The sequence below is a fragment of the Phacochoerus africanus genome, chromosome 11 (assembly GCF_016906955.1).
Source record: "Phacochoerus africanus isolate WHEZ1 chromosome 11, ROS_Pafr_v1, whole genome shotgun sequence".
Taxonomy (NCBI): domain Eukaryota; kingdom Metazoa; phylum Chordata; class Mammalia; order Artiodactyla; family Suidae; genus Phacochoerus; species Phacochoerus africanus.
The window spans coordinates 19341615-19366241 of record NC_062554.1 but is presented as its reverse complement, the minus strand read 5'-3'; the positions used below and the strand labels follow the sequence as shown (position 1 = coordinate 19366241).

The 24627-nt window shown below is 44.9% G+C and overlaps 1 protein-coding gene across 5 annotated transcripts in view; it reads left to right on the top strand.

The window, feature by feature from the left end:
- SYTL2 (synaptotagmin like 2) overlaps window positions 1–24627 on the top strand; it is a 115578-nt gene that overhangs the window by 46324 nt on the left and 44627 nt on the right. For all 5 annotated transcript variants that reach the window (XM_047754109.1, XM_047754113.1, XM_047754115.1 and 2 more), the window contains exons 4-5: window positions 8531–8682; window positions 10359–10494. In XM_047754109.1, coding sequence (XP_047610065.1) covers window positions 8531–8682; window positions 10359–10494 — 288 coding nt within the window. The remainder of the gene's footprint in view (window positions 1–8530; window positions 8683–10358; window positions 10495–24627) is intronic.

Genomic DNA, 24627 nt, shown 5'->3' with positions numbered 1-24627 from the left:
GTGCTTCCGTGATTCTGTGTGAGTGGCACACAGGCATTTCTTAGGCACTGTCAGGACTTTGATGAAAATGTAAAATTCAGAGTTCTGCCTGGAGCTGGGCCTTATCATGGGTATGAGTGTGTAGCCACTGGCACCAGCCAGTCTACAGCCACAGCAGAAGTGCCCTGAGTCCTTTTGTGGCAGTGGCTTTGCACATTCTCCTTCCATGCACTGCTGCTGAGGGTGCCCCAGAAGCTGCTGCAGGTGCTGCCCTTGTTGCTGCTTTTGCAAACTGGTAGGGAGAAGGCTTGGGGTGGGGAAAAACCTGGTGTGAGTCAAGCCCTGTTTACTGCTGCCATTCTGGGGGCCTTCCTAATTAGGCTCCAAGTGACTCACGCACATATGTCCCCAGGCTGGTCCAGGACTGAGTGACTGGGTGCAGGGGTCACAGATGGGCATGAGGCCTGTAGCCTGTGGACCCTGAAAGAGGCCACACCCATAGCCTGCTCCACACAAGAGGCATGGAGCTCTGGCTCCCTTTGCTCTAAACACTAAAGGGGCTTGGGACAGTTCTGAGGCTTTCTGCTCCTGGGCTAGTGGAACCAGGACTCGGCCTCTGGTCTCTGAAAATGCTGTTCCATGGGTTTTTGCTTTTCAGCCCCTTCACCAGCCATCAGCTGTTTGTCTTTGGCTCTTCCATCAGAGTTAGAGTATGGCAGCTCTGAAAAGATGTTTGGGGGGTCCATATTAATCAATTTATAGATAAGGAAGGGAAAGCCCAGAGAGGGGAAGTGACTTGCCCAGGGTCACACAGCTAGTCAATGCCAAAGCCGTGATAGGAAAAGTGCTCAGTCTAGTGCTTTTGCTTTTTCCCCCATGCTGCATACTGGTGTTGCTTTTTCAGAAGAACAGTGAAGGTCCTCACACGGGCCTTGAGTCAAAACTGATGTGAGTTTGAATCCTGTCCTCACCCCTCATCAACTAGAGTTCATTCAACAAGTTACTTGACCTCTCTGAGCCTCAACTCAGAGTCTAGGAATAATTGTGTGCTAAATTAAAAGAATTACAGTCAGGTTTCAGTAAGATTCTTAATCTTAGCACGTAATAGGTGATGGATACATTTTAATTCCCTTACTCACCACTCCGGCAGTGCCTCTAAAAAAGGACAGAATTCTCTGGTTAGTGGTCTGATTCCTTAGGAGGAAATTTCTCTTAAAACTAACTGTTTAATGCAGTGGAATTTGACTGAGTGCTTATTAAGCATGGGGAACTTCTGGACAAAGGAAAGGAATTTTAGGGTAATTGAAACATGGTCCCAGCCCTCCCGGAATTTACCATTTATCAAGCAAGCCATCAGTTGCGTTTAAAATCTCAACCTTGTTTTCCTAACATGATTTTTATGATGCCCCAGTCCCCCTCCAAGTTAGTATGTGACTTTAGAAACACACTCTAGGTAAATTCTAACGTTAGCTGAAGCAAAATATCATTAGAAAGGCAGATCTGCCACTATAGTTCAGACTGCTATTTCAGATGCTAATTGATTGTGGACTTTGGCGTGTAACCCTTGTCGCTGTGAGGACATTACTAATGGATTATAGCACTGCTGCCCCACGGAGACCAGACACTGCCTCAGAATCCTTTTCGGCGTGGCTCTCGACGAGAGCTGGGTGTAACCTGCAGTCTATTTGCCATTCCTGATTCATCCAGTGCTTTGACTTGTGTTCACATCCAGGCTCCTTCCAGGCACTTTGGAGATGATTTATCCTCTATATCACCTCCCATCCCGATTGCGTGGAGGAGAACATGCGTGTCGAACAGGGGATGGGTTCAGTTCCCAAAACACTCAACTTGTTAGTGCTGCAACATGGGTTTGAACCCAAGGGACCATCCACTGTGCTGAGTGTGTGGGGTTCACTCAGAAGAAAGCAGTTCCAGGTCACCATAGCCACTGTGACTATCTCTCATGGTGTCTCCCTACCTGTGGCCACAAGTGCCAGGCCCAGTTACTACCACGCATCTCTACCCAGCTTGCTTCCCTCCCTACCAGCTGGGGGCATTTCACAAACCAGCAGGGAAGCACACATCAGGATGGATTCTTTTTCTCCCTCCCCGCTGCCTCCTGCCTCTGTCTCTCTCTTTTTAAGAGTCACCGCCATACATACGTGTATGTCATTTTAGTCTTTTATGTTTGAAAACGACACGCTCTAGAAGTGGTATTTCCTGTGCTGTGCGTCACTCTGCCAGCAGGAAATCCTTGCCCCTGTGTGTCGCTACCCCACCGGCCCCATGTCCCCCACCCCGTAAACACACGACCACATCTAGGGTGATGGGCGTTCTTGCAGTTGATACCGTCTCAACCACAACCACATCTTAGGATTCTCAGCTGCTGCTGTCAGACCTAGTTTCTTTTAAACGAAGGCAGTTGTCATTGGAGAACTGCTTTCCAGGACCTCTGATGGCGTTTTCTGTCCGAGCAGAGGGGAGAGGAACCATTTGTCCAGGATCTACATTATACATAGAGCTTCCCATACATGCTCCCCTTTCATCCACACAACAGTGTGGCTGAACCGGCCCAACAATGAGGAAATAGGGTGAAAGAGGCCAAGCGCCCTGTAAGATCGAAGCCTTGGCTCATCCAGCTGCAAAGCCTGTGCTTCCCGCACACCGTGCAGCCGCCACAGACGGGGTGGGGGTGGGGGTGGGGGAATCAATGATGGGTCTACAACCCAGGCGATGCACTTTTTTTTTTCTTTCCATTTTCCACTGTAAGGAGCTTGTGCAGCCTATTTCATGGTCACGCGTGTTGATGTTCAGATTCTCTATCAAAGGTTGAATGCCTTTGTAGAATGAGTAACGTGTGATAGCCATCTTAGAAATCGGAATCCTGTTTGGCTTGCTCAGGCAGGATGGGGCAAAGAACACTGGCTAGGAGTCCGGCTGGCTTCCAGTCCCAGCCCTGTGTGACCTTGTGCAAACCTCTTAACCCCTCTGAGCCTCATTTCATGCATCCAGGGAAGCCATTTGTAACCATCTAAGGTCCCTGCCAGCTCTCATGTTCAAAACAAACATCTAAGAGTACCTTCAAATTGCATAATCTAACCATCTTGCCCAGAATGGACTTCTCAACCTCTCTGGCCAGTCTGCCGATGATCCGCCGCTGAGTAGACAATGTCAGCCAGGTCCTGCCCATGATGTTGGGCCCTTGCTTAATCGTGATCAGTAGCTGGAAGCTGGGGTGCCCTGTGTGAGTACAAGGGCGGAAAATGTTGAACCTGGGATGCAGGGCGGCACCATGGGTCTGGCTTTCCTTTGAAAGCACTTGCACCCTCTCTGCACCCCGGGAGTTGACGCTGGCAGTGAGGGCTGTAGACTGAGTTTTTTATACAATTCCAAGCATATGGCTGGTATATGCAAGGGGATTCATGAATTAGTGAATGAACGGGGATGGCCTATAACCAGGCCATAATCTGGTTAAAGGAGGCAAGATGGCCACCTTTTGCAGTTGACTGAATTCTTTGTACATCAGGGTGAAGTTGTAAGGATTGAATGAGATGATGTGTGTTAAGTGCCAAGCATGAGGCCCAGAACAGAACCCATGGTTTGTGTTTTATTAGCTGAAGGAGTGGGCTGTCATCAGCGTGTTCTGCCTGGCCGGCTGCCGGGATGATGTCTTTCCTGGGCTGAGGGCACTTCTTCTCCCTTCACTTCTGCCCAGCAGCCCAGGGGTGTTTTTTAGCCTCTTCTCCATGCTCAGCTCTCTCTAGGTACTGCATGCACGCAGAGAGAGGACGATAAGGAATACAGTGTGAGTGCCAAGGAAGTTACCCTTTTGTCACTTTGACCAAATGGTACAACAGCCAGAGAATCAAGTGCTAATTTGGTTGGTACCATTGGAGTTCAAGGAAAATGAGAGCTCAGTGTGGGCTGGTAGAGAAGACTTTTTTTTCCCTTAATTTCTAATTGAAGTATAGTCGATTTATATGTTACATGCGTTTCGTATGAGTACTGCATTGTGACTCAGTATTTTTACAGATGAGACTCCGTTAAACGTTATTACAAGACGATGGCTGTAATTCCCTGTGCTATGCGATATATGCTTGTTGCTTATCTATTTTCTACATAGTTTGTATCTCTTAATCCCACACCTCTTATTTGCCCCTCTCCTGCTTTGGTAACCACCAGTTCGTTTCCTATATCAATGAGTCTATTTTTGTTTTGCACCAACTTGAGTATGTATTATTTTTTTAGAGTCTATGTATAAGTGATATCAGACAGAATTTGTCTTTCTCTGAATTATTTCATAAGCATAATTAATATATTTAGGTGCAGAGGAAATTTTAGTAACACCACCTAGATGGTGGCTTTTTTTTTTTTTTTAAATCTACATCTTTACAAAACTTGGGCTTTGATGTCATACGTAAGGATTCATCTATAAAATATTCCCAATGACTAAAATAGACAAAGAAATTGAGGGAGATCCCTGGTAGCCTAGCAGTTAAGTATTCAGCATGGCCACTGCTGTGGCTTGGGTTCAGTCCCTGGCATGGGACCTTCTGCATGCCATAGGTGTGGCCAAAGAATAAAGAAAATCAAAAAAAAAATAAAGTTCCCTCCAATCCAAAAATTTAAAACAAAAACAAGGTCCTACTGTATAGCTCAGGGAACTATATTCACTATCCTGTGATAAATCACAATGGAAACGAATGTGAAAAGTAATATATATGGATAACTGAGTCACTTTGCTGTACAGCAGAAATTAATGCAACATTGTAAATCAACTACACTTCAATAAAGTTAAAAAAAAAGAAATTGATTAACCCTCGCAGTGATTATCATGTCAAGAAATATATAAATAGCACTTACTGAATTTGGAAGAATTTCCAATTCATCTGCCGCTTTAAAAGAAATATGCCTGCTTGGGTTGTGGGATGGAAATCCTGTGAAATTGGATTGTGATGATCATTATACAACTACAGATGTGATAAATTCATTTGAGTAATAAAAAAAAATTTTTAAAAAAGAAATAAAAGAAATATGCCAAAAACCCAACCTCAGTTCTTTTTTTTTTTTTTTTTTAAATCATTACTTGCGATTTCTTTATTTTTATTTTTTTACTCTTTAGGACTGAACCTGTGCCATATGGAGGTTCCCAGGCTAGGGGTCAAATTGGAGCTGCAGCTGCCGGCCCACTCCACAACCATAGCCACGCCAGAACTGAGCCACATCTGTGACCTATACCATAGCTCATGGCAACACCAGATCCTTAACCCACTGAGTGAGGCCAGGGATCAAACCCACATCCTCATGGTTCCTGGTCGGGTTCGTTAGCGCTGAGCCACAGCAGGAGCTCTCCAACCTCAGTGCTTTACTGTAAGGACCTTACTGTAAGGGCCCATGTGCCTCAGGGAGCTTGACTCACACAGTACATGCTCATTGTGCACTGAAAGCTTCGTGGGACCAAAGGCCTGTAGACAGTCGTTTAGGCGGGAGCAGGACAAGAATTGCCCAAGGACTCTTGTGAAGTGCCTTTCAGTTGAACAACAGAAATAAGCAAACAAATAATCTCATGAAGAGAAGTTGAGAGTTGTTTTGCTATGAGGGTTTGTGGTCTCCTTCCAAAGATGATGGCTGATGCCAACTGTTTGCTTGCTTGCTTGTTTTTTGACTGTGCTGGCGGCATGTGCAAGTTCCTGGGACAGGGACTGAGCCCGAGCCACAGCAACGATCTGGGCTGTTCCAGGGACTATGCCAGATCCTTAACCTGCTGCACCACAAGGGAACTCCCTGATGCCACATGTCATCATGCTCTTTCCTAATCTGCCAAGAGACACGATGGTCTGTGTCATCAAGAGGGGGCACCACCGTTATGATGGAATGTGGTTCACTTAACCCCAGCAGTGGCGGGAACTCTCTTATCTCTTGGCCAGCTCACACAGGGCTGGCTGCTGAGCTTTTATTTATCAACCAATTTATTCAGTTTCTAGGTATCAGTTTGGTGCCAGGTGCCAGTGTCATGAAGGTGGTTTAGAGGTGGTCCTCGCCTTCCAGGACTTTGCAGGGTTCACAGATTTAGTGGGCCAGGCAGGTGTGCAGGTAGATGATTGGAACACGGTGTGGTAAGTGCTGTCGAGGAGGACCTGGGAGCACCATATCCTTGGGAGTCAGGGAGGGCTTCCCGGCAAGGTGGCCCATGGATCTGAGGGATGAGGGGCCACATGCTGGACAGAGAAGTGACAGAAGGATGTCCTGGGAGAATTCACATTTACTGGTCTCTTACCAGGATCCAGGCATTGTTAAGTACTTTTAGGTGGACACCGTGTTTAATCATTCCAGAAGTCCTGCAGAGTTGGTCTTATTTCCCCCATTTTTACAAACAAGGCGATGGAAGCTTAGAAAAGTTTAGTCATCTGCCAACGGTGACATCTAGGAAGGATGGGAACTGGGATTTGGACCTCATCTGGGAAGATGCCAGAGCCTAATTCCACAGGGGTCACGTAAGAGCAGTTTGGAGACCAGCGAGAGGGCTGCTGTCCTGGCAGGGGGAGCAGGGGAATGAGTGCTGGAAAATGAATCTAAAAAGGTAGCCTGAAGCCAGTGGTCAGGAGCGTTAAATGATGTTCCTTCATTACAAAAGCGCTGAGTAAACACCTGCTGTATTCCAGACACCAAGCAAAGATATTTTGAGTACAGGCCCTGCCCATCGGGGCTCACTGACTAGTCAAGGAGAGCTGGAAGGGTTTTTTTTTGTTTGTTTTTTGTTTTTTGTCTTTTTGCCATTTCTTGGGCTGCTCCCACAGCATATGGAGGTTCTCAGGTTAGGGGTCTAGTCAGAGCTGTAGCCGCTGGCCTACGCCAGAGCCACAGCAACGCGGGATCTGAGCCACGTCTGCAACCTACACCACAGCTCACGGCAACACCGGATCCTTAACCCACTGAGCAAGGCCAGGGACCGAACCCACAACCTCGTGGTTCCTAGGTGGATTTGTTAACCACTGCGCCATGATGGGTACTCCTGGAAGGGCTTGTATTGAACTTGAATGTGATCCTTCTGGGAACAGAAGGCAAAAGCTCCACCAGCAGCCCAGGATGGATTGTTTGCTCTGCTGAAAATCTAGGCAGTGGGAAATGATTAAAAATGTTTAAGAAGAATCATGACCTCTCTGGTGATTCAGAACTGTGAAGTGGTGACACCGTGTCCGTGTCAGGAGTTGGTGATGGGCTGTGTGTCCAAGGGTTGTGACTGGACGTGTTTGGGACAGAGTCACTTCTCCTTGGGTAACTGGGAGAGGAGAGCACTTTCCAGCAGAGGTGGACTCCAGCTGGGAAAGAATCGCTCCAGGCGCTCTTGAGGGAGAGAAGTGTACTTGCCAGCACCCAGGCAACTGTCCACCTGTCTTCCCCAGTCCTGAATATGCCTATTTGCAACCCTCACACATGGCCCTGCCACCACCTTGGTGTGGTCACTATTCCCACAAGTTCTCTGGCTAAAACACTTAGACTTGCTGCTTTGAGGAAGCATGCCTGTTCGCTTGAATGACATAAAACCCTCTTAGATCATAAAACCCTTTTAGATTTTTGTAGCACATTATCTTCCAAGAGTTCAAAGTCTCCTCAAGGCTCTTTTTCCACTTTACTCTAGGTACATGTCTCTGACTAAGAAAAGACAGATTTTGCAATTCTCTGTTTATTGAGATGGATAGAGAGAGGCAAAGGTTTAAAGACTTGTTGTGTAGGACAGTGTTTTTCCTCCAGTGTAAATTAGGGAGATATTTTTTTAGAAGGATGGTACTTGGTTTGTTCTTTGGGTTTTAAGTGAGCCTGAGTGACTGTGGAGCCCTTAAAAACAGTATCTGCTCAAGTGGAATTCCCTCCTGCCTACCATTCCCCACCTCACATAAATTTGGTCTTCTCTGATCCCAGACTGCCTTGTTGTTGAATTCATTTCCTTCCCCAGGCTTAAGAACCAGGGACATCATGCACTCCCCACCATAGGCTGCCAGGAAAGTCTCTGATCATCATGTTACTGAAATGGCAAGAACTGATGGCCTGATAACGTCCCCACCAGTTATTCACTGAGTGTTTATTGGATGCCAGGCATGTGCAGGGGATAGTGAACATGCATTAGCTAATTTAACCCTCCTAGCAACCCCATGAGGCAGATGACTGTTACTAACCCGTTTTTACAGATAAGGAAACCCAAGGTTTAGGGAAGCTTACTATGTCATCTTTCTTTCCCTGGGGTGTTTGCATTTGAATGGTGGACACACAAGCCTGCGGTCAGAAAGTGAATTTGCTCTTGAGAAATCTCAGGCGTCATCTGAGGATCATGGTTTCAATCTTTGAACTTTTAAAAGTTGGCCTTGGCTTCTCTGACCTTTTGGTCAAAGGGGAGCATACATTGGCTAGTCATCTGCAAGGTTTGTGGGATCTTCTAAAATATGGAGAGCTTCATTTTGGCTGAGTGTTTACAAATTTCTTGATGCAGCGTCACAATGAACTCATTTATTTACTGTGGGTTCTTAGCAAAGTAAAGCTTTTTTTCCTTTTGTAGACATTTGCCTGAAAAAATTAAGGATGACCAGCAGCTGAAGAACATGAGTGGCCAGTGGTTTTACGAAGCCAAGGCCAAAAGGCACAGAGACAAAATCCACGGTGCAGATATCATCAGAGCATCCATGAGAAAGAAGAGGCACCAGGTAGCAGGTGAGTTGCTTTGGCTGGTACATGTAGAGCCAGCATTTGTTTGGGAAGGACTCCTTGGGAGAAGCGAAGGGGTGTTGGGATCATCACTGAAATCTGCGGAGGGAAATCATTTAGAGGTACGCCCTGCACAGTGGGTAGTCCTCTAAGTTAGACTCTTCTTGCCAGTTTGGGTGGAGGAGGGCAGGACCTAGGGACACAGGTGGGGAAGGAGGACAAAGGCAGAGCAGTAGGCACCATGTTGAATTGGAGTAGCGTTGGCAATTGGGGCTTCTAGGGGATCTACCACCTCCTCTTTCTCTGGTTTAACTTTAGAAATTCAGAACCTTTCCTCCTGAGCAGGGTGATGGGAAGAGATTTGCCTCCGTATTCAATGACCTTGACATCTGGTACTTCTTTAAAATCAAGTACATCATTTAAGGGGCTGAGAAGACAGCCTTTTGAGGGCTTCTGTGGGATTCTGTTGAATTCATTAAATATTTACCAGGTGCCTTCTCTCTAATTAACTCTGCACTGGTCAGTGTGAACTTTTACCCCCAAGAACAACCCCTTTTAGTTCTAGCCTGTACTCAGTGGGGAAAATACCTCTTCAGCATCTAATATATAATAGGCATTTATTCTCCATTATTTCTAATTTTAGTAGCAATCCTGTAAGGCAGGTATATGGGCCGACTGCTTATTATGTGCTCTGCATTGCTCAAAGCCTGCCTGATTTGCATTCAGACCTTCGGAAATCTAGAGGGGGTACAGGTTAGTACGGGGGACTCCCTTTCCCAGCTGAAGAAACTAGACTTACATGTAAAGAGACCTGTGGGTGTGTGTATTTGAAAACTGGGAGACTTTAGGCTGCTTCATCCTCTTAACACGGATCAGAGTATTCCTGGCATTTACTGGCTCTGTGGCCTTAGGCAAGCTTCAAGAACCCTTTTTACCTTCATTTCTCAGTCTGTAAACTTGGAAAATAGTCCCCTCCTCATAGGACAATGCATGCAAAGGACCCAGCACTGTACCTGGCGCTCAGTCATCCCTCAGTCGATGCTAATTATCCAATCGGTACGGGTAAAGGGCCTTGGGGGTTCAGAGGCATGAGAGATTATTTCTTAAAGACGGATCCCAGAGGTTGTTTGAAGGCCCTGGCTTCTGAGCTGGCTATCGAGGAAAACATAGAATTTGGATGTGCAGAGACTGGAGAAGGAGGAGGCGGTGGAGAGGAACATTCCAGAATAGAAGCATTAGTTCCCCCTTTATATTCCGGAATCCAGCCCTGAGTCGGGCGCATCGTGGCTGTTCAGTAAATATGTGGTCATGGTGGTGCCTTTGTCCCAGTGAGTGCTCCCTGCCCTGAGTGTCCATTGGCCACACACATTCAGTCCTGACCCTGATTCAGGTCAGATTTACCCGAGGCAGTCGGATTGCTGCTTGTCTCTGCACATGTAAAGGAATGCCTGTGCTCTCTGGAGACTCGATTTGCGGGGAGCTAACAACGTGGGAATGTGTTGACTGCTGGCGCCGATATAATGCTGATCCCAGGTACTCGGATGCATCCAGGATGGCCTCGGTGCTCAGGGAAGGCCTGAAGTACAGGGTCCAGCCTTCAGTGATAAGAGCTGCTATGAGGGCTGTAGGTTGTGGAGGTGAGAGCAAGATAACCTTCCTGTCTTTGCTGTTTCCTGTGTCAGCCGAGCAGAGTAAGGACAGAGAAAATGGGGCAAAGGAAAGCTGGGTGAATAACATCAACAAAGACGCCTTCCCGCCCCCAGAGCTGAGCGGCGTTGTGCAAGAGCCCGGAGAAGACGTAGCCCCCGCAAGCCCCAGGTAAGGCAGAGATCCTGGGGGGAGCTGCGGGTGGGATTCGTGGCTTGGTGTGCTGTTTGCCTGCAGATGCCAGACTGGTCTCATGGGCACAGGGCAGGGGACCTGTCTGGGAGAACTCGGGGCCCTGATGTGGACAAAGCCTGAGCACTATTCTTTCCCAGCTTCCAGAATTTCTAACAAACCTGCATATCACATAACATGAAAATGTTGAGTGGTGATTTCTGCCAGCACCAACAAACACTGGTTTCTATTCACGCTAAGGACGTCTGCATAGAGAAGATGAAGAGGCGCTTCCCCAGTGAGTGTAGGGGAATAAGTCATTTCAGGAAAAATGAATGATGATCCAGTCAGGTGTAACAGCTTGTCGGTGCAGGAGAAGAAGCTCAAGTACAAGAACCAGACAGATGTGAATTCTAATCCCGAATAAGCCATTTACTAGTCATTTCATCTTGCCAGATCTCTTCTTAACTGTAGATAAGAATCGTGCTCTATAGGAAAGGTTGAGGTGAGAATTCGTGGTTATGTAGGTAGGATACCTGGTGCCTGGTGGGTACCCAGTGGATGCCTCTTCAGGATGTAGATTATGTTTTTCAGTCTTGATTTCTGGGTGTTTTCCATACATTTTATCAGCTGGCCAGTGAATGTACATTTGTACATTGCTTCTGCATTATAGCTCATTACGGAACTACGTTAGCACAAACCTTTTGAACTATGAAGCTTTGCTTTTAGGTATCGAATGATCTTCCCACTGGTATCCATCCCTTGGAGGTATAGTCGTTACCCTTTGGTGGGAAGGCGATTGCATTTTATCTCTGGCTCCTCAGTGAAGACAGTTCAGTTCAGAGTTTCCAACTGGAATGAAGTCAATGAATTTGCTGGTTAGGATGGTCACTGAGTCAGGGTCCAAGGCCCCTGGGAAATAGGGATGTTTCCAACATAATTTACAGGTGAGCAAATACCAGCAGGTATTTCAGGGTCAAATGTAAGTAAAATTTTGTTACATGGATAATGGAATGCTGATTCTATTTTTTTCATTTGTTTTTGTCTTTTTAGGGCCGAACCTGCGGCACACGGAGGTTCCCAGGCTAGGGGTCGAATTGGGGCTACAGCTGCCGGCCTACACCACAGCCACAGCAACGCCAGATCCGAGCCGCGTCTGTGACACACACCACAGCTCACTGCAACGCCAGATCCTTAACCCACTGAGCAAGCCAGGGATTGGACCCGCGTCCTCATGGGTACGAGTCAGGTTTGTTAACCACTGAGCCACTATAGGAACTCCAGAATGCTGGTTCTATTAAGGTACTTGTCATTTATCCATTCCCCTTTTGGCAAGGGCTCACTTTGTGTTCCTGGGTGGTAAGCTGCACTGTTTCCCCTGTGGGATAATTTGTAATGTTCTGTTGTTGGCTTGAGGTTAAAACACTTGAACAGTAGCCATGGATTGATTCTGCAACCTTGCACTAGAAGTGGCTTAACTTCTTGGGTTTCTGTTTCCTAAGCTGTAAAATGGGAACGATAGTCATTTGTTACCAGGATTTTTGCAAATCTAATTAGCTACTACACATAGTTCATAGTTCATAGTAGGTGCTCAATGAATGGAAGGAAGCATGGACTCTCACTTCCATGCAGATATTTCAGGGAGCTTAAGAGAGGATGTGGGGAACACCCTACCTCCCTCCCCTTGTGACGCCCCATTTACCAGCTGTCTGCAGCCTCCCCAGTGGGATGAAGGCCTGCCTTCCTTCCACAGGGAAAGAGGGTGCCTTGAATATTAGGAGTTCTTGTTATGACTTAGTGGATTAAGAAGCTGCCATAGTATCCATGAGGATGCGGGTTTGATCCCTGGCCTCACTCAGTGGGTTAAGGATCCAGCCTTGCCACAAGCTGTGGTGTAGATTACTGATGTGGCTCCAGTTTGGTGTTGCTGTGGCTGTGGTATAGGCCAGCAGCGCCAGCTCCGGTTCAGCCCCTAGCCTGGGAATGTCCATATGCTGCAGGTGTGGCCCTAAAAGAAAAATAAAAAATTAGAAGCTCTGGGAGTGAGAACACAGTCATTTAGATTCACCTTCAAGGAGTGAAAGCAGCTCTTATGAGATGGGTTTGATCGGGGAGATGGGGACACCTAGGGAAAGAAGAGGGGGGCAGGAGAAGATCTGGGGGTATCAGACACAAACTTACTTCACTGCAGTTTTATGTGGGTCAAAAGTCCTGCCCTTCTCCCAGGAACTCAAATCTCTAAGGGCCTAAGAGGTCCCACTGCCCTTGGAACCTGAATGATTTTCCTGAAGACCTTGTGAACTGGTGGGTACCCGTCCCCCTTCCTCAATTTGAGGCTGTTAATGTGGGGCCCGCATTTGTATCTCTCTTGTTTGCTACTTTCCTCATGTGACCTCAGACGAGCCTGTGGGGTTTCATCTGTAGATCAGAATCGAGCTGCCTCACCAGGATGTCACGAGATTAAATGGAATGAGGTGTGGGAACCACTTAGCACTTCCCACAAAGAAAGAAAATTGGCAACTTGCGGGTGGCATTATAATTATGTTATTAGAACACAGATATGCAGTCCGTTGAGAAGGCAGGAATAAGGATGGTAGACGTATCCAGTGTGCGTGGCTCACTACGTGGCATGGGTGGTGATCACCCAGAACCAAGAAGCTGCCGTCGACTTCCTCCTTTCCGTGTCAGAAACTTTGGCTTTATTCAGTGTCAGGTTCCTGCAGTGTTTCTCACCTACAGTTTAACCCTTGGGAGCTGGGTGTGTTCGGTACATTTTGGGGCCTGCACCTTTAGACTAAGTGAACTTGAATAGAATGACTCAATACTTGTCAATATTTTCTTAGCCAGGAGTCAGAGAGAGTGAGGCCACAGTGACTGCATGTTGCAGTTTCTGAGGGAGCTTGTCTCATAGGCTCTGGGGCAAGATTCCTTCTTCCGTTGGCAGCCCGCTTCAGTGGGTTCTGCCAGTGAATCATTAAATGCCATGGGTCTTCAGCCTGCACTCAGGCATGGGAAGCTGCCCGTGTTCTTTGGGAACTCAGCTTTGTACCTGTAGCACAAGGAAGCAGAGAGGTGGGATGAACAGAGGTTCCCTTTTGAGTCACAGGCAAAACTCCAGTTGCTCCCAGTTCTGGCGGGGGTTACTGGTTCTCAGCAGGGTAGGTTGGGCACAAACGGTGGTAAAGGACTAGTGTTTGGGGTTTTGTTTTTTTGTTTTTGTTTTTTGTCTTTTTGCCATTTCTTGGGCCACTCCCGTGGCATATGGAGGTTCCCAGGCTAGGGGTCCAATTGGAGCTGTAGCCACCAACCTACACCAGAGCCACAGCAACGCAGGATCCGAGCTGCGTCTGTGACCTACACCACAGCTCACGGCAACGCCGGATTGTTAACCCACAACAATCCGCAACCTCATGGACCGAACCCGCAACCTCATGGTTCCTAGTTGGATTCGTTAACCACTGCACCATGATGGGAACTCCTATTTGGGGTTTTTAAAACAATTTTTTATTTCTAATTATCACAGAGTGAAACCTCGTGTAAAATACAGTAAAAATGAATGAATACCAGAAAAATGAAATGCTGAAAACAACAAGGACTTGCAAAATAGAAACCTGCCGATCGTGTGCTAGGATGTGTCAGCAGATGACTTTAAATAATGCTAAATGCGTTCTCTTGATTTCTGTGCTATCTCCTAAACCATCAACAAACAGTTCACATACTGGCACCGATCCATGAACCACACCTTGGTAGCATGTCATGCCCCCCCGCCCCCCCAATAACTGTGGGATAGGCCCCCAGTCATCCACAGGACACGGCTGAGCCCAGACGGGGAGCACAGGGTAAAGATGTGAGAAACTCTCTGTGGGTCAGACTCCCGCCCCCAGTCGAGTATAACACACGTATCCTGATTATAGACATAGCGCTGTTCTGGGCTGGGGAGCCCGTCCTTTTTTATTTGAGGTGACTTGTTTTGTGAAACCAGTTGAGCAGCTTGGGGCAACGCTGAGGGTCCAGGAGCCTCTCTACTGACTGGGGCCTTAGATGTCCCCAATGTTAATGTTGCTTTGGGCTGAAGGAGCCTGGCGGTGGACTGACCTTTCAGTTTCTGTCTCTAATCTCTTCCAAGACAACCTCTCTGAGGACTGGTCCCTCTGGTAGCTTATACCATCTTGGCTCTGTGGCCACAGATAGGACCAGCCCAGGCCTTTAAAAAAAAAAAAAAAAGTTCTTCAATTGTTTTTTTTTTTTTTTTCTCCTTCTCTTTTTTTACAGTGCACCTGTGGCATATGGAAGTTCCTGGGCTACTGGTTGATCAGAGCTGCAGCTGCCAGCCTGTGTCACAGCCATAGCCACACCCTATCAAAGCCACATCTATGACCTATACTGCAGCTCTCAGCAATGATGGATCCTAAACCCATTGAGCGAGGCTAGGGATCGAACCTGCATCCTCATGGAGACTATGTCGGGTTCTCAACCCTTTGAGCCACAACAGAAATTTCTCAAGTGTGTTCTAAGCTTCCGAACTCTTTTCTTCTTCTGGGTCCTCCTCCCACACTTTTCAACACCCCACATTCCTCAGTTACCTTGGGGTCTGCCTTTCTCCTTTGAAAGGATCGAACATGCATTCTGCCTGAGGCATATTTGACTTTTCACTAACTTAAGCCTGTATGGGTGAATAGTTTTGAGGCTCTTTCCTTTTCTTGATGGTTTCTAAAAGTTTGAAGAATTACCCTTAGAATGTGTCCTGATAAAGATCAGAGGCTTCAACCACAGGAAGCAAGTTCGTAGGTTTAAAGGTTATCTTAGGAGCAGTGAGCATCACACTTAGAGCATCACTCTGACTGTATATGAACCAGCCCTAGTAATTTAAGATGAGAGTCAGTAAGAGGTCAGTGACTGCACAAGTAGCCTGAGCCATGGACAGAAGGGTTAGGACAGCCAGATGTAAGCCGTGTAAGAGTGAGATGTGGAGGAAAATAGGACAAAGAGAAATAGGTATGATGAGTGAGGATGGAAGTATTAATTCAAAAGTTGCCTAGGTCTGGAGTTCCCATTGTGGTGCAGTGGAAACAAATCTGACTAGTAACCATGAGGTTGTGGGTTCAATCCCTGATCTCCCTCAGTGGGTTAAGGATCTGGTATTGCTGTGAGCCCTGGTGTAGGTTACAGATGTGGCTCAGATCCTGAATTGCTGTGGCTGTGGCATAGGCTGGCAGCTATAGCTCAAATTCGACCCCTAGCCTGGGAACCTCCTTTCTTAGGATGGTTTTTTAAGAAGTTAGCTAGGTTTACTTTCAGAATATTGGAAATAAAGTTTAAATGTCCTTGTTTGCAATTGATGGGAAACCCTGACTTAACATCTTGCTAGCACCCAGTAGAATAAATCATTCTGTAGGGTTACTCATTCCTTCTTCATGCACGTATTCAGTCAACAATTCCTGAGTATTTTTTGCATACAAAATGGTAGCTGGGAATTCAAAGACAAAGAAGATATGGTCCCTGTCCGTAAGGAACTCATCCCAGAGATAGTCGTATTTAAGGCAATTCTTGATAGATGAGAAGGATTCTGTTAGGTAGACATGGAAAGAGGACAGTACAGACAGGGGATGACATGGGGGTCTGATATGGCTTGGCACCTGGAAGGGTCTTGTGTGATGGATATATTGCATGGGGGTGGGAAGTTAAGCTGGAAAAAGAGGTTGGAACCAGACTGAAAAGCCTTGAATGTTGACCAAAGGACTAGACTTTTTCCTTTAAGCCACCAGGAACTACCATATGCCTTTCTGACCAAATTTGCTTTTTTAGCACAATGATTCTGGTCACAGTGTAGAGGAAGGGTTCAATGAAGACATAATAAGAGGAGTTCAGGTAGGAGATGGTGCGACCCTAATTAAGGGAATGGAGAAAAGAGGAAACATGACAGAATTTTAGAGATGAGAATAAAAGAAATTTGAGCTGTTCGTAGGACACCCAGAGATAACTAATAATTGGTTTCGGATATGTGGGTTACTTGAGAAGTTCTCTGTTGAGACCTATAGGTGAGAATTACTCAAGGAACTTTTTTTTTTTTTTTTTTTTTAATTCAGATTCCTAGGGCTGAGTATCACTGCATTGCTTTCTTGGGTCGAGGACATGAATCTCGATCACCACTATACCTCCCTCCTCTAACTGTGTATCTGACACATAGTAGGCTGTCACTATCTATGGAAGGCATGAATGAATGAATCCCTGTACTTCCTCTTACTGTCCTCCATCACTTACCACTACATGACGTTACATTACATGTTTATTCCAGTTAGTGGGAATGTAAGCTGGTACAACCACTATGGAGAGAGAGCTGCCCAGCTGGCCATCAGGGTCTCCAGTCCCAAAGCCAGGCTGCACAGTGAAGAAAACAAATAGACAGGAGTTCCTGTTGTGGATCAGCAGGTTAAGCACCCAACTAGTATCCATGGGGATGCTGGTTTGATCCCTGGCCTCAGTGAGTTAAGAATCCACTGTTGCAACAAGCTGTGGCAGATGTCTATAAAACATTAATCAAGGAAATTAAAGAAGATGTAAAGAAATGGAAAGATATCCCATGCTCCTGGGTTGGAAAAATTAATATTGTAAAAATGGCCATACTACCCAAAGCAATCTACAGATTCAATGCAATCCCTATCAAATTACCTATGACATTTTTCACAGAACTAGAACAAACAACCCAAAAATTTGTATGGAACCACAAAAGACCCAGAATTGCCAAAGCAATTCTGAAGAACAAAAACCAAGCAGGAGGCATAACTCTCCCAGGCTTCAGGCACTATTACAAAGTCATCAAGACAGTGTGGTACTGGTGCCAAAACAGACATACACACCAATGGAACAGAGCAGAGAACCCAGAAATAAACCCAGACACTTATGGTCAGTTAATCTTTGACAAAGGCGGCCAGAATATAAAATGGGAAAAAGACAGTCTTTTCAGTACATGGTGCTGGGAAACCTGCACAGCTGCATGCAGATCAATGAAACTAGAACACACCCTCACACCATGCACAAAAATAAACTCAAATGGCTGAAAGACTTAAATGTAAGACAAGACACCATCAAACTCCTGGAAGAGAACATATGCAAAACATTCTCTGACATCAACCCTACAAATGTTTTCTCAGGTCAGTCTCCCAAAGCAACAGAAATAAGAGCAAAAATAAACCAATGGGACCTAATCAAACTGACAAGCTTTTGCACAGCAAAGGAAACCAAAAGGAAAACAAAAAGACAACTTACAGAATGGGAGAAAATAGTTTCAAATGATGCAACTGACAAGGGTTTAATCTCTAGCATATATAAGCAACTTATACAACTCAACAGCAAAAAAAGCCAACCACCCAATGGAAAAATGGGCAAAAGACCTAAATAGACATTTTTCCAAGGAAGATAGACAGATGGCCATCAAGTACATGAAAAAATGCTCAACATCCCTGACTATTAGAGAAATGCGAATCAAAACTACCATGAGATACCACCTCACACCAATCAGAATGGCCATCATTAATAAGTCTACAAATAACAAATGTTGGAGAGGGTGTGGAGAAAAGGGAACCCTCTTGTACTGTTGGTGGGAATGTAAGCTGGTACAACCACTATGGAGATCAGTATGGAGATACCTTAGAAATCTATACATAGAACTACCATATGACCCAGCAATCCCACCCTTGGGCATATATCTGGACAAAACCTTTCTTAAAAAATAAACATGCACCCGCATGTTCATTGTAGCTCTATTCACAATAGCCAAGACATGGAAACAACCCAAATGTCCATTGACAAATAATTGGATTAGGAAGATGTGGTATGTATACACAATGGAATACTACTCAGCCATAAAGAACAAAATAATGCCATTTGCAGCACCATGGATGGAACTAAAGACTCTCATCCTGAGTGAAGTAAGTCAGAAAGAGAAAGACAAATACCACATGATATCACTTATCTGGAATCCAATATAAGACATAAGGGAACCTTTCCACAGAAAAGAAAATCATGGACTTGCAGAATAGACTTGAGGTTGCCAAGGGGAAGGGGGAGGGAACAGGGTAGTTTGGGAACTTAGGGTTAGTAGATACAAACTATTGCCTCTGGAATAGATTAGCAATGAGATCCTGCTGTGTAGCACTGGGAACTATGTCTTAATCACTTATGATGGAGCATGATAATGTGAGAAAATAGAATGTGTACATGTATGTGTAACTGGGTCACCATGCTGCACAGTAGAAAAAAAAGTTGTATTGGGGAAATAACTATTAAAATATAATAATAATAAACAAAAGAAAGTGTCTCCAAAATGAGTTCAAGGGAGAACAAGAGAAAGCCTGCACCATGGTGTTTCCTTCCATGACACTGGCAGGTTTTCCTCTGGGAATTTCCTTATGAAATAGTGAGAAAACGATGAGTGTTCTTGCAAGCAAAAAGTGTGCATCTTTGTTTTTGGTAGAATTGAGAGGCTGTTTGTTTGTTAGGTCATCATAGTGAACCAAAAATGCTAGTCTTCAAGCTTGACTGCCTGTGCTTCCATGATACTCACTTCTGACACCAGTTGCTCTCTTAGCCTCTGTGCAGTGGGAACCAATCACTTAACACCATGTTTTTAGCTCTGACATAGTGTTGTTTTTTCCAGTAATACTCTTTTTCCTGGAAAGCTTTTGTTTGTGTATATCTATCTCCCTCTCCCAGAAGGATTAGCTACTTGCCTTCACTCTCAATAATAGGATTAGGTTGAGGCATTTCACTTGCTCGAAAAAGCAGGGTAGAGATGAGCCAGTCTCTGGAACAATGCATTTCATCTTTGGTCCTTAGATGGATTACAAATCCAGTGATGTGAACATTTCATTCCTTGGAGGCCTGCCCCACAGAATCACTTACGCTGAGCTCTTAAAAGAATCCTTCTTAATCCTACAGGATCTTGGATTTGCCACATCAGTTGTGGTAGCGATAGTTTCACTGTGACCTCAGAATGCCTTATGTTTGGATGGGAATGTTTCTGTTAGATAAATCTGTAGCATGAAGTATGGTAGAACCAGAGAAGTAATATTTTTTTTTATTTTTATTTTTATTTTTTTTTTGTCCTTTTAGGCCTGCACCTGCAGCATATGGAGGTTCCCAGGTTAGGGATCGAATTGAAGCTGTAGCCGTTGGCCTATACCATAGCCACAGCAAGGCAGAATCCTAGCCACATCTGTGACCTACCCCACAGCTCACGGCAATGCCGGATTCTTAACCCACTGAGTGAGGCCAGGGATTGAACCTGCGTCTTCATGGATACTAGTCAGATTTGTTTCCAGTGAGCCACGACAGGAACTGCTATAAGTGATATTTTACTTAAGAAACGTACTGACTTGAAAAGCTGGCATAGCCCATTTCCTGATTTGCTTCACTCACTTAATCCCTAACCCATTTCTTCATGTGTTTGTACATGTGCTGACGCCTCCCTGAGTGTAACATGTGTTAGCACAGTGCCGGAGGCTGGGGCCAGGCCCAGCATTAGCGTCCAAAGAATTCACAATCCAAAGGGAAAAATCTGCAGTAAACAAACAGTGGGGGAAAAAAAAAACAAAAAAAAACAAAAACCTTGTCTAGAATCCATTAATATTTAAACTGAAAAAGACTTCAGAAGAAGCTATATCTCTTGTTAGTTTTAACTGGTTAAGGTTCAAAAACTTTTAAAAGTCGCTGGGTGTGCTTAGAAGCACTTTATGACCGGCTGGATTATCCCGCTGCCCATGTCGGTGCAGTTCCAAGACTGCTATAAAACCCTACCTCCTTCCTCCCCAAGTGTCCCCAACACTGGACCTAACATTATTATGCTTTTTAGTAAAAAAAAAAGACCTGTATTAAAATGCCAACACTTTTACAGGGGGAACCCCAACAGCAATATCCTAGTCTAATATTTTGATACTCTTCTTAAGAAGTAAACCTATTTTGTCTAAGTGCTACCTCTAGTATTACAGGTAGTTTTTGAATGGTACCTGAGGGAAGAAATTACAGAACACAAGATGTGAACTTCGGCTTGCCGTACAGTTTCAAGAATGCATCATATGTAATGCGTTGAATATCTTTCATATGCAGGACACAACCTGAGAATAGAAAGCTAATCCCTCTGAGAGAGATTCTAAGAAACAGAAGACACGGTGTCTGGCTATAGCAACTACGTTCTCTTAGGAAAAATAATGCTTCCCTATATGAATATCTGATCACATGATAACACATAGTGCCAGGCAGGGAGCAAATCCAGTTCCAAAGTACCAGTGGAATGAACTGTAAGATTTAAGACAAGGAGACCCACTTCCGGCTGGGCTGAGAGGTGAACAGTGCCACAAAGGTGAGATTTGGACTGGGCTTGGAGGTGATAGTGAGGATTTGGGTCAAGATTGCTGAGCAGGAGTTCTCGTCATGGCTCAGTGGTTAATGAATCTGACTAGGAACCGTGAGGCTGCGGGTTCGATCCCTGGCCTTGCTCAGTGGGTTAAGGATCCGGTGTTGCCGTGAGCTGTGGTGTAGGTTGCAGATGTGGCTCAGATCCTGCACTGCTGTGGCTGTGGTGTAGGCTGGCAGCTACAGCTCCGATTAGACCCCTAGCCTGGGAACTTCCATATGCTGCAGGAGTGGCCCTAGAAAAGGCAAAAAGACAAAAAAAAAAAAAAAAAAGATTGCCGAGCAAACATTTGAAGGGGAGGTTGGAGCTAGGTTGGAGGAGACAGCAAAGGGGGCAGTGAGGTGTGCCTGGCATGAGGGCCAGCAGAAGGGAGGAGCATCTCCAGTTCCTTCCTGAGTTCAGACTCCAGCTTCCTTCCACAGGCCTTGAGGGTACGGGAGAGAGAATGAGCAGAAGAGCGACATGATCAAAGTGAGGTTTTAGCCCATTCCAGCTGAGTGGCCAAATGCCGAACGCATTAAGGGAGTGGAACTTTGGAGTCGGGAGGTCAGGTGTGAGGCTAATACAGATGACAGAAATGGGTAGGGATGGAAAGGAAGTGACAGACAGGAAAGTCATTGGGAAGGAAGAATGGCCCAGACTTCACTCCAGACCTCTTTCATAAACCGCTGCTTTGCTAATGTGAGAAATCCTTGGCAGCAGCGCCCAACAATCACCGTGATTGTCTTTGGAATCGGAGTTAGACACACCTGGCGGACATCCCCAGCTCCTTCACTAATTCTGTGACACGGAGCTGGTAACTTAACCTCTCCAAGCCTCAGTGTTCTCACAAGTAAAATGAGGAAAAGAATATGTACCTCACAGGGATGTTGCAAAGATCAACTGAGAATAAGATGGTTGCTGTAATGATGATGCCCAGTAAGAAACAGGCAAGCAAGGAGTTCCCTGGTGGCCTAGTGATTAAGGATCTGGTGTTGTCACTGTGGTGGCACAGGTTTGATCCCTGGCCCAGGAACTCCACATGTTATCAGCACCCTCCCCCCACCCAAAAAAAGACAGACAAGCAAAAAATTATATTCCTTGAGAGAAGCAAAGTCAGAGCTTAAGTGTGAAAGGAGCTGCATGTTCATAAACAGAATCTGAGGCATAGGATTCTTGTTTTAATTATTTCTACTTAAGCAGACTTGTGAACTATAGCTAACCAAGTCTGCCACCCTTCTCCCATTTTCCATCTGCCCCAACCACAAGGTAATCCTGTGAATACTGCATGTTTCTGGAACTTTTGTATCTGATCATGTACTCTGAATGCCTCATTTCATTTTCTCTTTTGCTTTTTGAATAACAGGAACAAAGATATTTTGTTTAAAACACAAATAATGTGCCTTGTAGTTTGTGAAGTAACATAGACTTTTTTCTATTTTAATTAAAGTATAGTTGATTTACAATGTTGTGCCAATTTCTGCTATACAGCAAAGTGATTTAGTCATACACATTCTTTTTTAAGTACTATTTTCCGTCACAGGAGATTGGACATAGTTCCCTGTGCTACACAGTAGGACCTTATTGCTGATTGATTCTAAATGTAATAGTTTGCATCTACTAACATCAAACTCCCAGTTCATCTCACTCCCCCCAACCCTTGGCAGCCACAAGTCTGTTCTCCATGTCTGTGAGTCTGTTTCTGTTTTGTAGATAGGTTGATTTGTACCATATTTTAGATTCAATACATTAAGTGATATTATATAGTATTTGTCCTCTTTCTGACTTAATATAATCTCTGGTTGCATCCATGTTGCTACAGATGGCATTATTTTGTTCTTCTTTATGGCTGAGGGATAATCTGTTGTATATACGTACCTCATCTTAATCCATTCATCTGTCAATGGACATTTAGGTTGTTTCCATGTCTTGGCTATTGTGAATAGTGCTGCTATGAACCTAGGGGTGCATGTATCCTTTTGAATTATAGTTTTGTCTGGATATATGCCCAGGAGTGGGATTGTTGGATCATATGGTAGTTCTTTTTTTTTTTTTTTTGGTCTTTTTGCCTTTTCTAGGGCCGCTCCCGCGGCATATGGAGGTTCCCAGGCTAGGGGTCCAATCAGAGCCGCGGCCACCAGCCTATGCCAGAGCCACAGCAGTGTGGGATCCGAGCCACATGTACAACCCACACCACAGCTCATGGCAATACCTGATCCTCGACCCACTGAGCAAGGCCAGGTATCGAACCCTCAACCTCATGGTTCCTAGTCGGATTCGTTAACCACTGTGCTATGACGGGAACTCCTCATATGGCAGTTCTATATTTAGTTTTCTAAGGAACCTCCATACTGTTTGCCGTAGTGATTGTACCAATTTACATTCCCACCAACACTGTAGGAGGATTCTCTTTTTTCCAGACACTCTCCAGCCTTTGCTATTTGCAGATTTATTAATGATGGCCATTCTGACCAGTGTGAGGTTGTAGTTTTGTTTGCATTTCTCTAATAATCAGTGATGTTGAGCATATTTTCATGTGCTTACCAGCCATCCATATGTCTTCTTTGTAGAAATGTCTATTTAGCTCTTCTGTCCGTCTTCCAATTGGGTTTTGTTGTTGTTGTTGTTGAGTTATATGAGTTATTTTTGTGTTTTGGAGATTAAGCCCTTGGTTGCATCATTTGCAGTTATTTTCTCTCATTCTGTAGGTTGTCTTTTTGTTTTGTTTATGGTTTCCTTTGCTGTGCAAAAACTTTAAGTTTGATTAGGTCCAGTTTGTTTATTTTTGTTATTTTTGTTTATTTTTGTCTATTGCCTTGGGAGACTGCCTTAATAAAATATCTGTACAATTTATGTCAGAGAATATTTTGCCTATGTTCTCTTCTAAGAGATTTATGGTGTCATGTCTTCTGTTTAAGTCTGTAAGCCATTTTCAGGCTATTTTTGTGCTTGCTGTGAAGGTGCACTCTAGCATCATGGATTTACATGCAGTTGTCCAATTTTGCCAGCACTCCTTGCTAAAAAGACTTTCTTTTTCCCATTTATATTCTTGCCTCCTTTGTTGAAAACTTATTGACTGTAGGTGTCTAGGTTTATTTCTGGGCTCTCTCTTCTGTTGTGTTGATCTGTATGTCTGTCTTTGTACCAATACCACACTTTTTTTGTGTGTGTTTTTTTGTTCATATGTACATGACTGTATCCCCAGTATCTGAAGTGTCCAGGCCAGGGACTGAATCCCAGCTGCATCTGCAACCTGTGCCACAGTGGCAACGCCCAATCCTTTAACCTGCTGGGATCAAACCTGCCCCTCTACAGTGACCTGAGCTGCTGCAATTGGATTCTTAACCTTCTGCATCACAGCAGGAACTCCTTTTTTAAAATACCACACTATTTTGATTACTGTAGCTTTGTAATATCGTCTGAAGTCTGGGAGAGTTATGCCTCCTGCTTTCCCCCTGCCTCCTTCAGGATTGCTTTGGAAATACTGGGTCTTTCATGATTCCATATAAATTTCGGGGTTATTGTTCTAGGTCTGTGAAAAATGTCTCATGTAATTTGATAGGATCACATTAAAAATGTAGGTTGCTTTAGGTAGTATGGCCATTTTAACAATATTAGTTTTTCCAATTGAAGAGCATGGGATTTCCATTTTTTTTTAATCCTCTTTAATTTCTTTGATTAATGTTTTATAGTTCTCAGCATATAGGTCTTTTACCTCCTTGTTCAGGTTTATTCCTGGTATT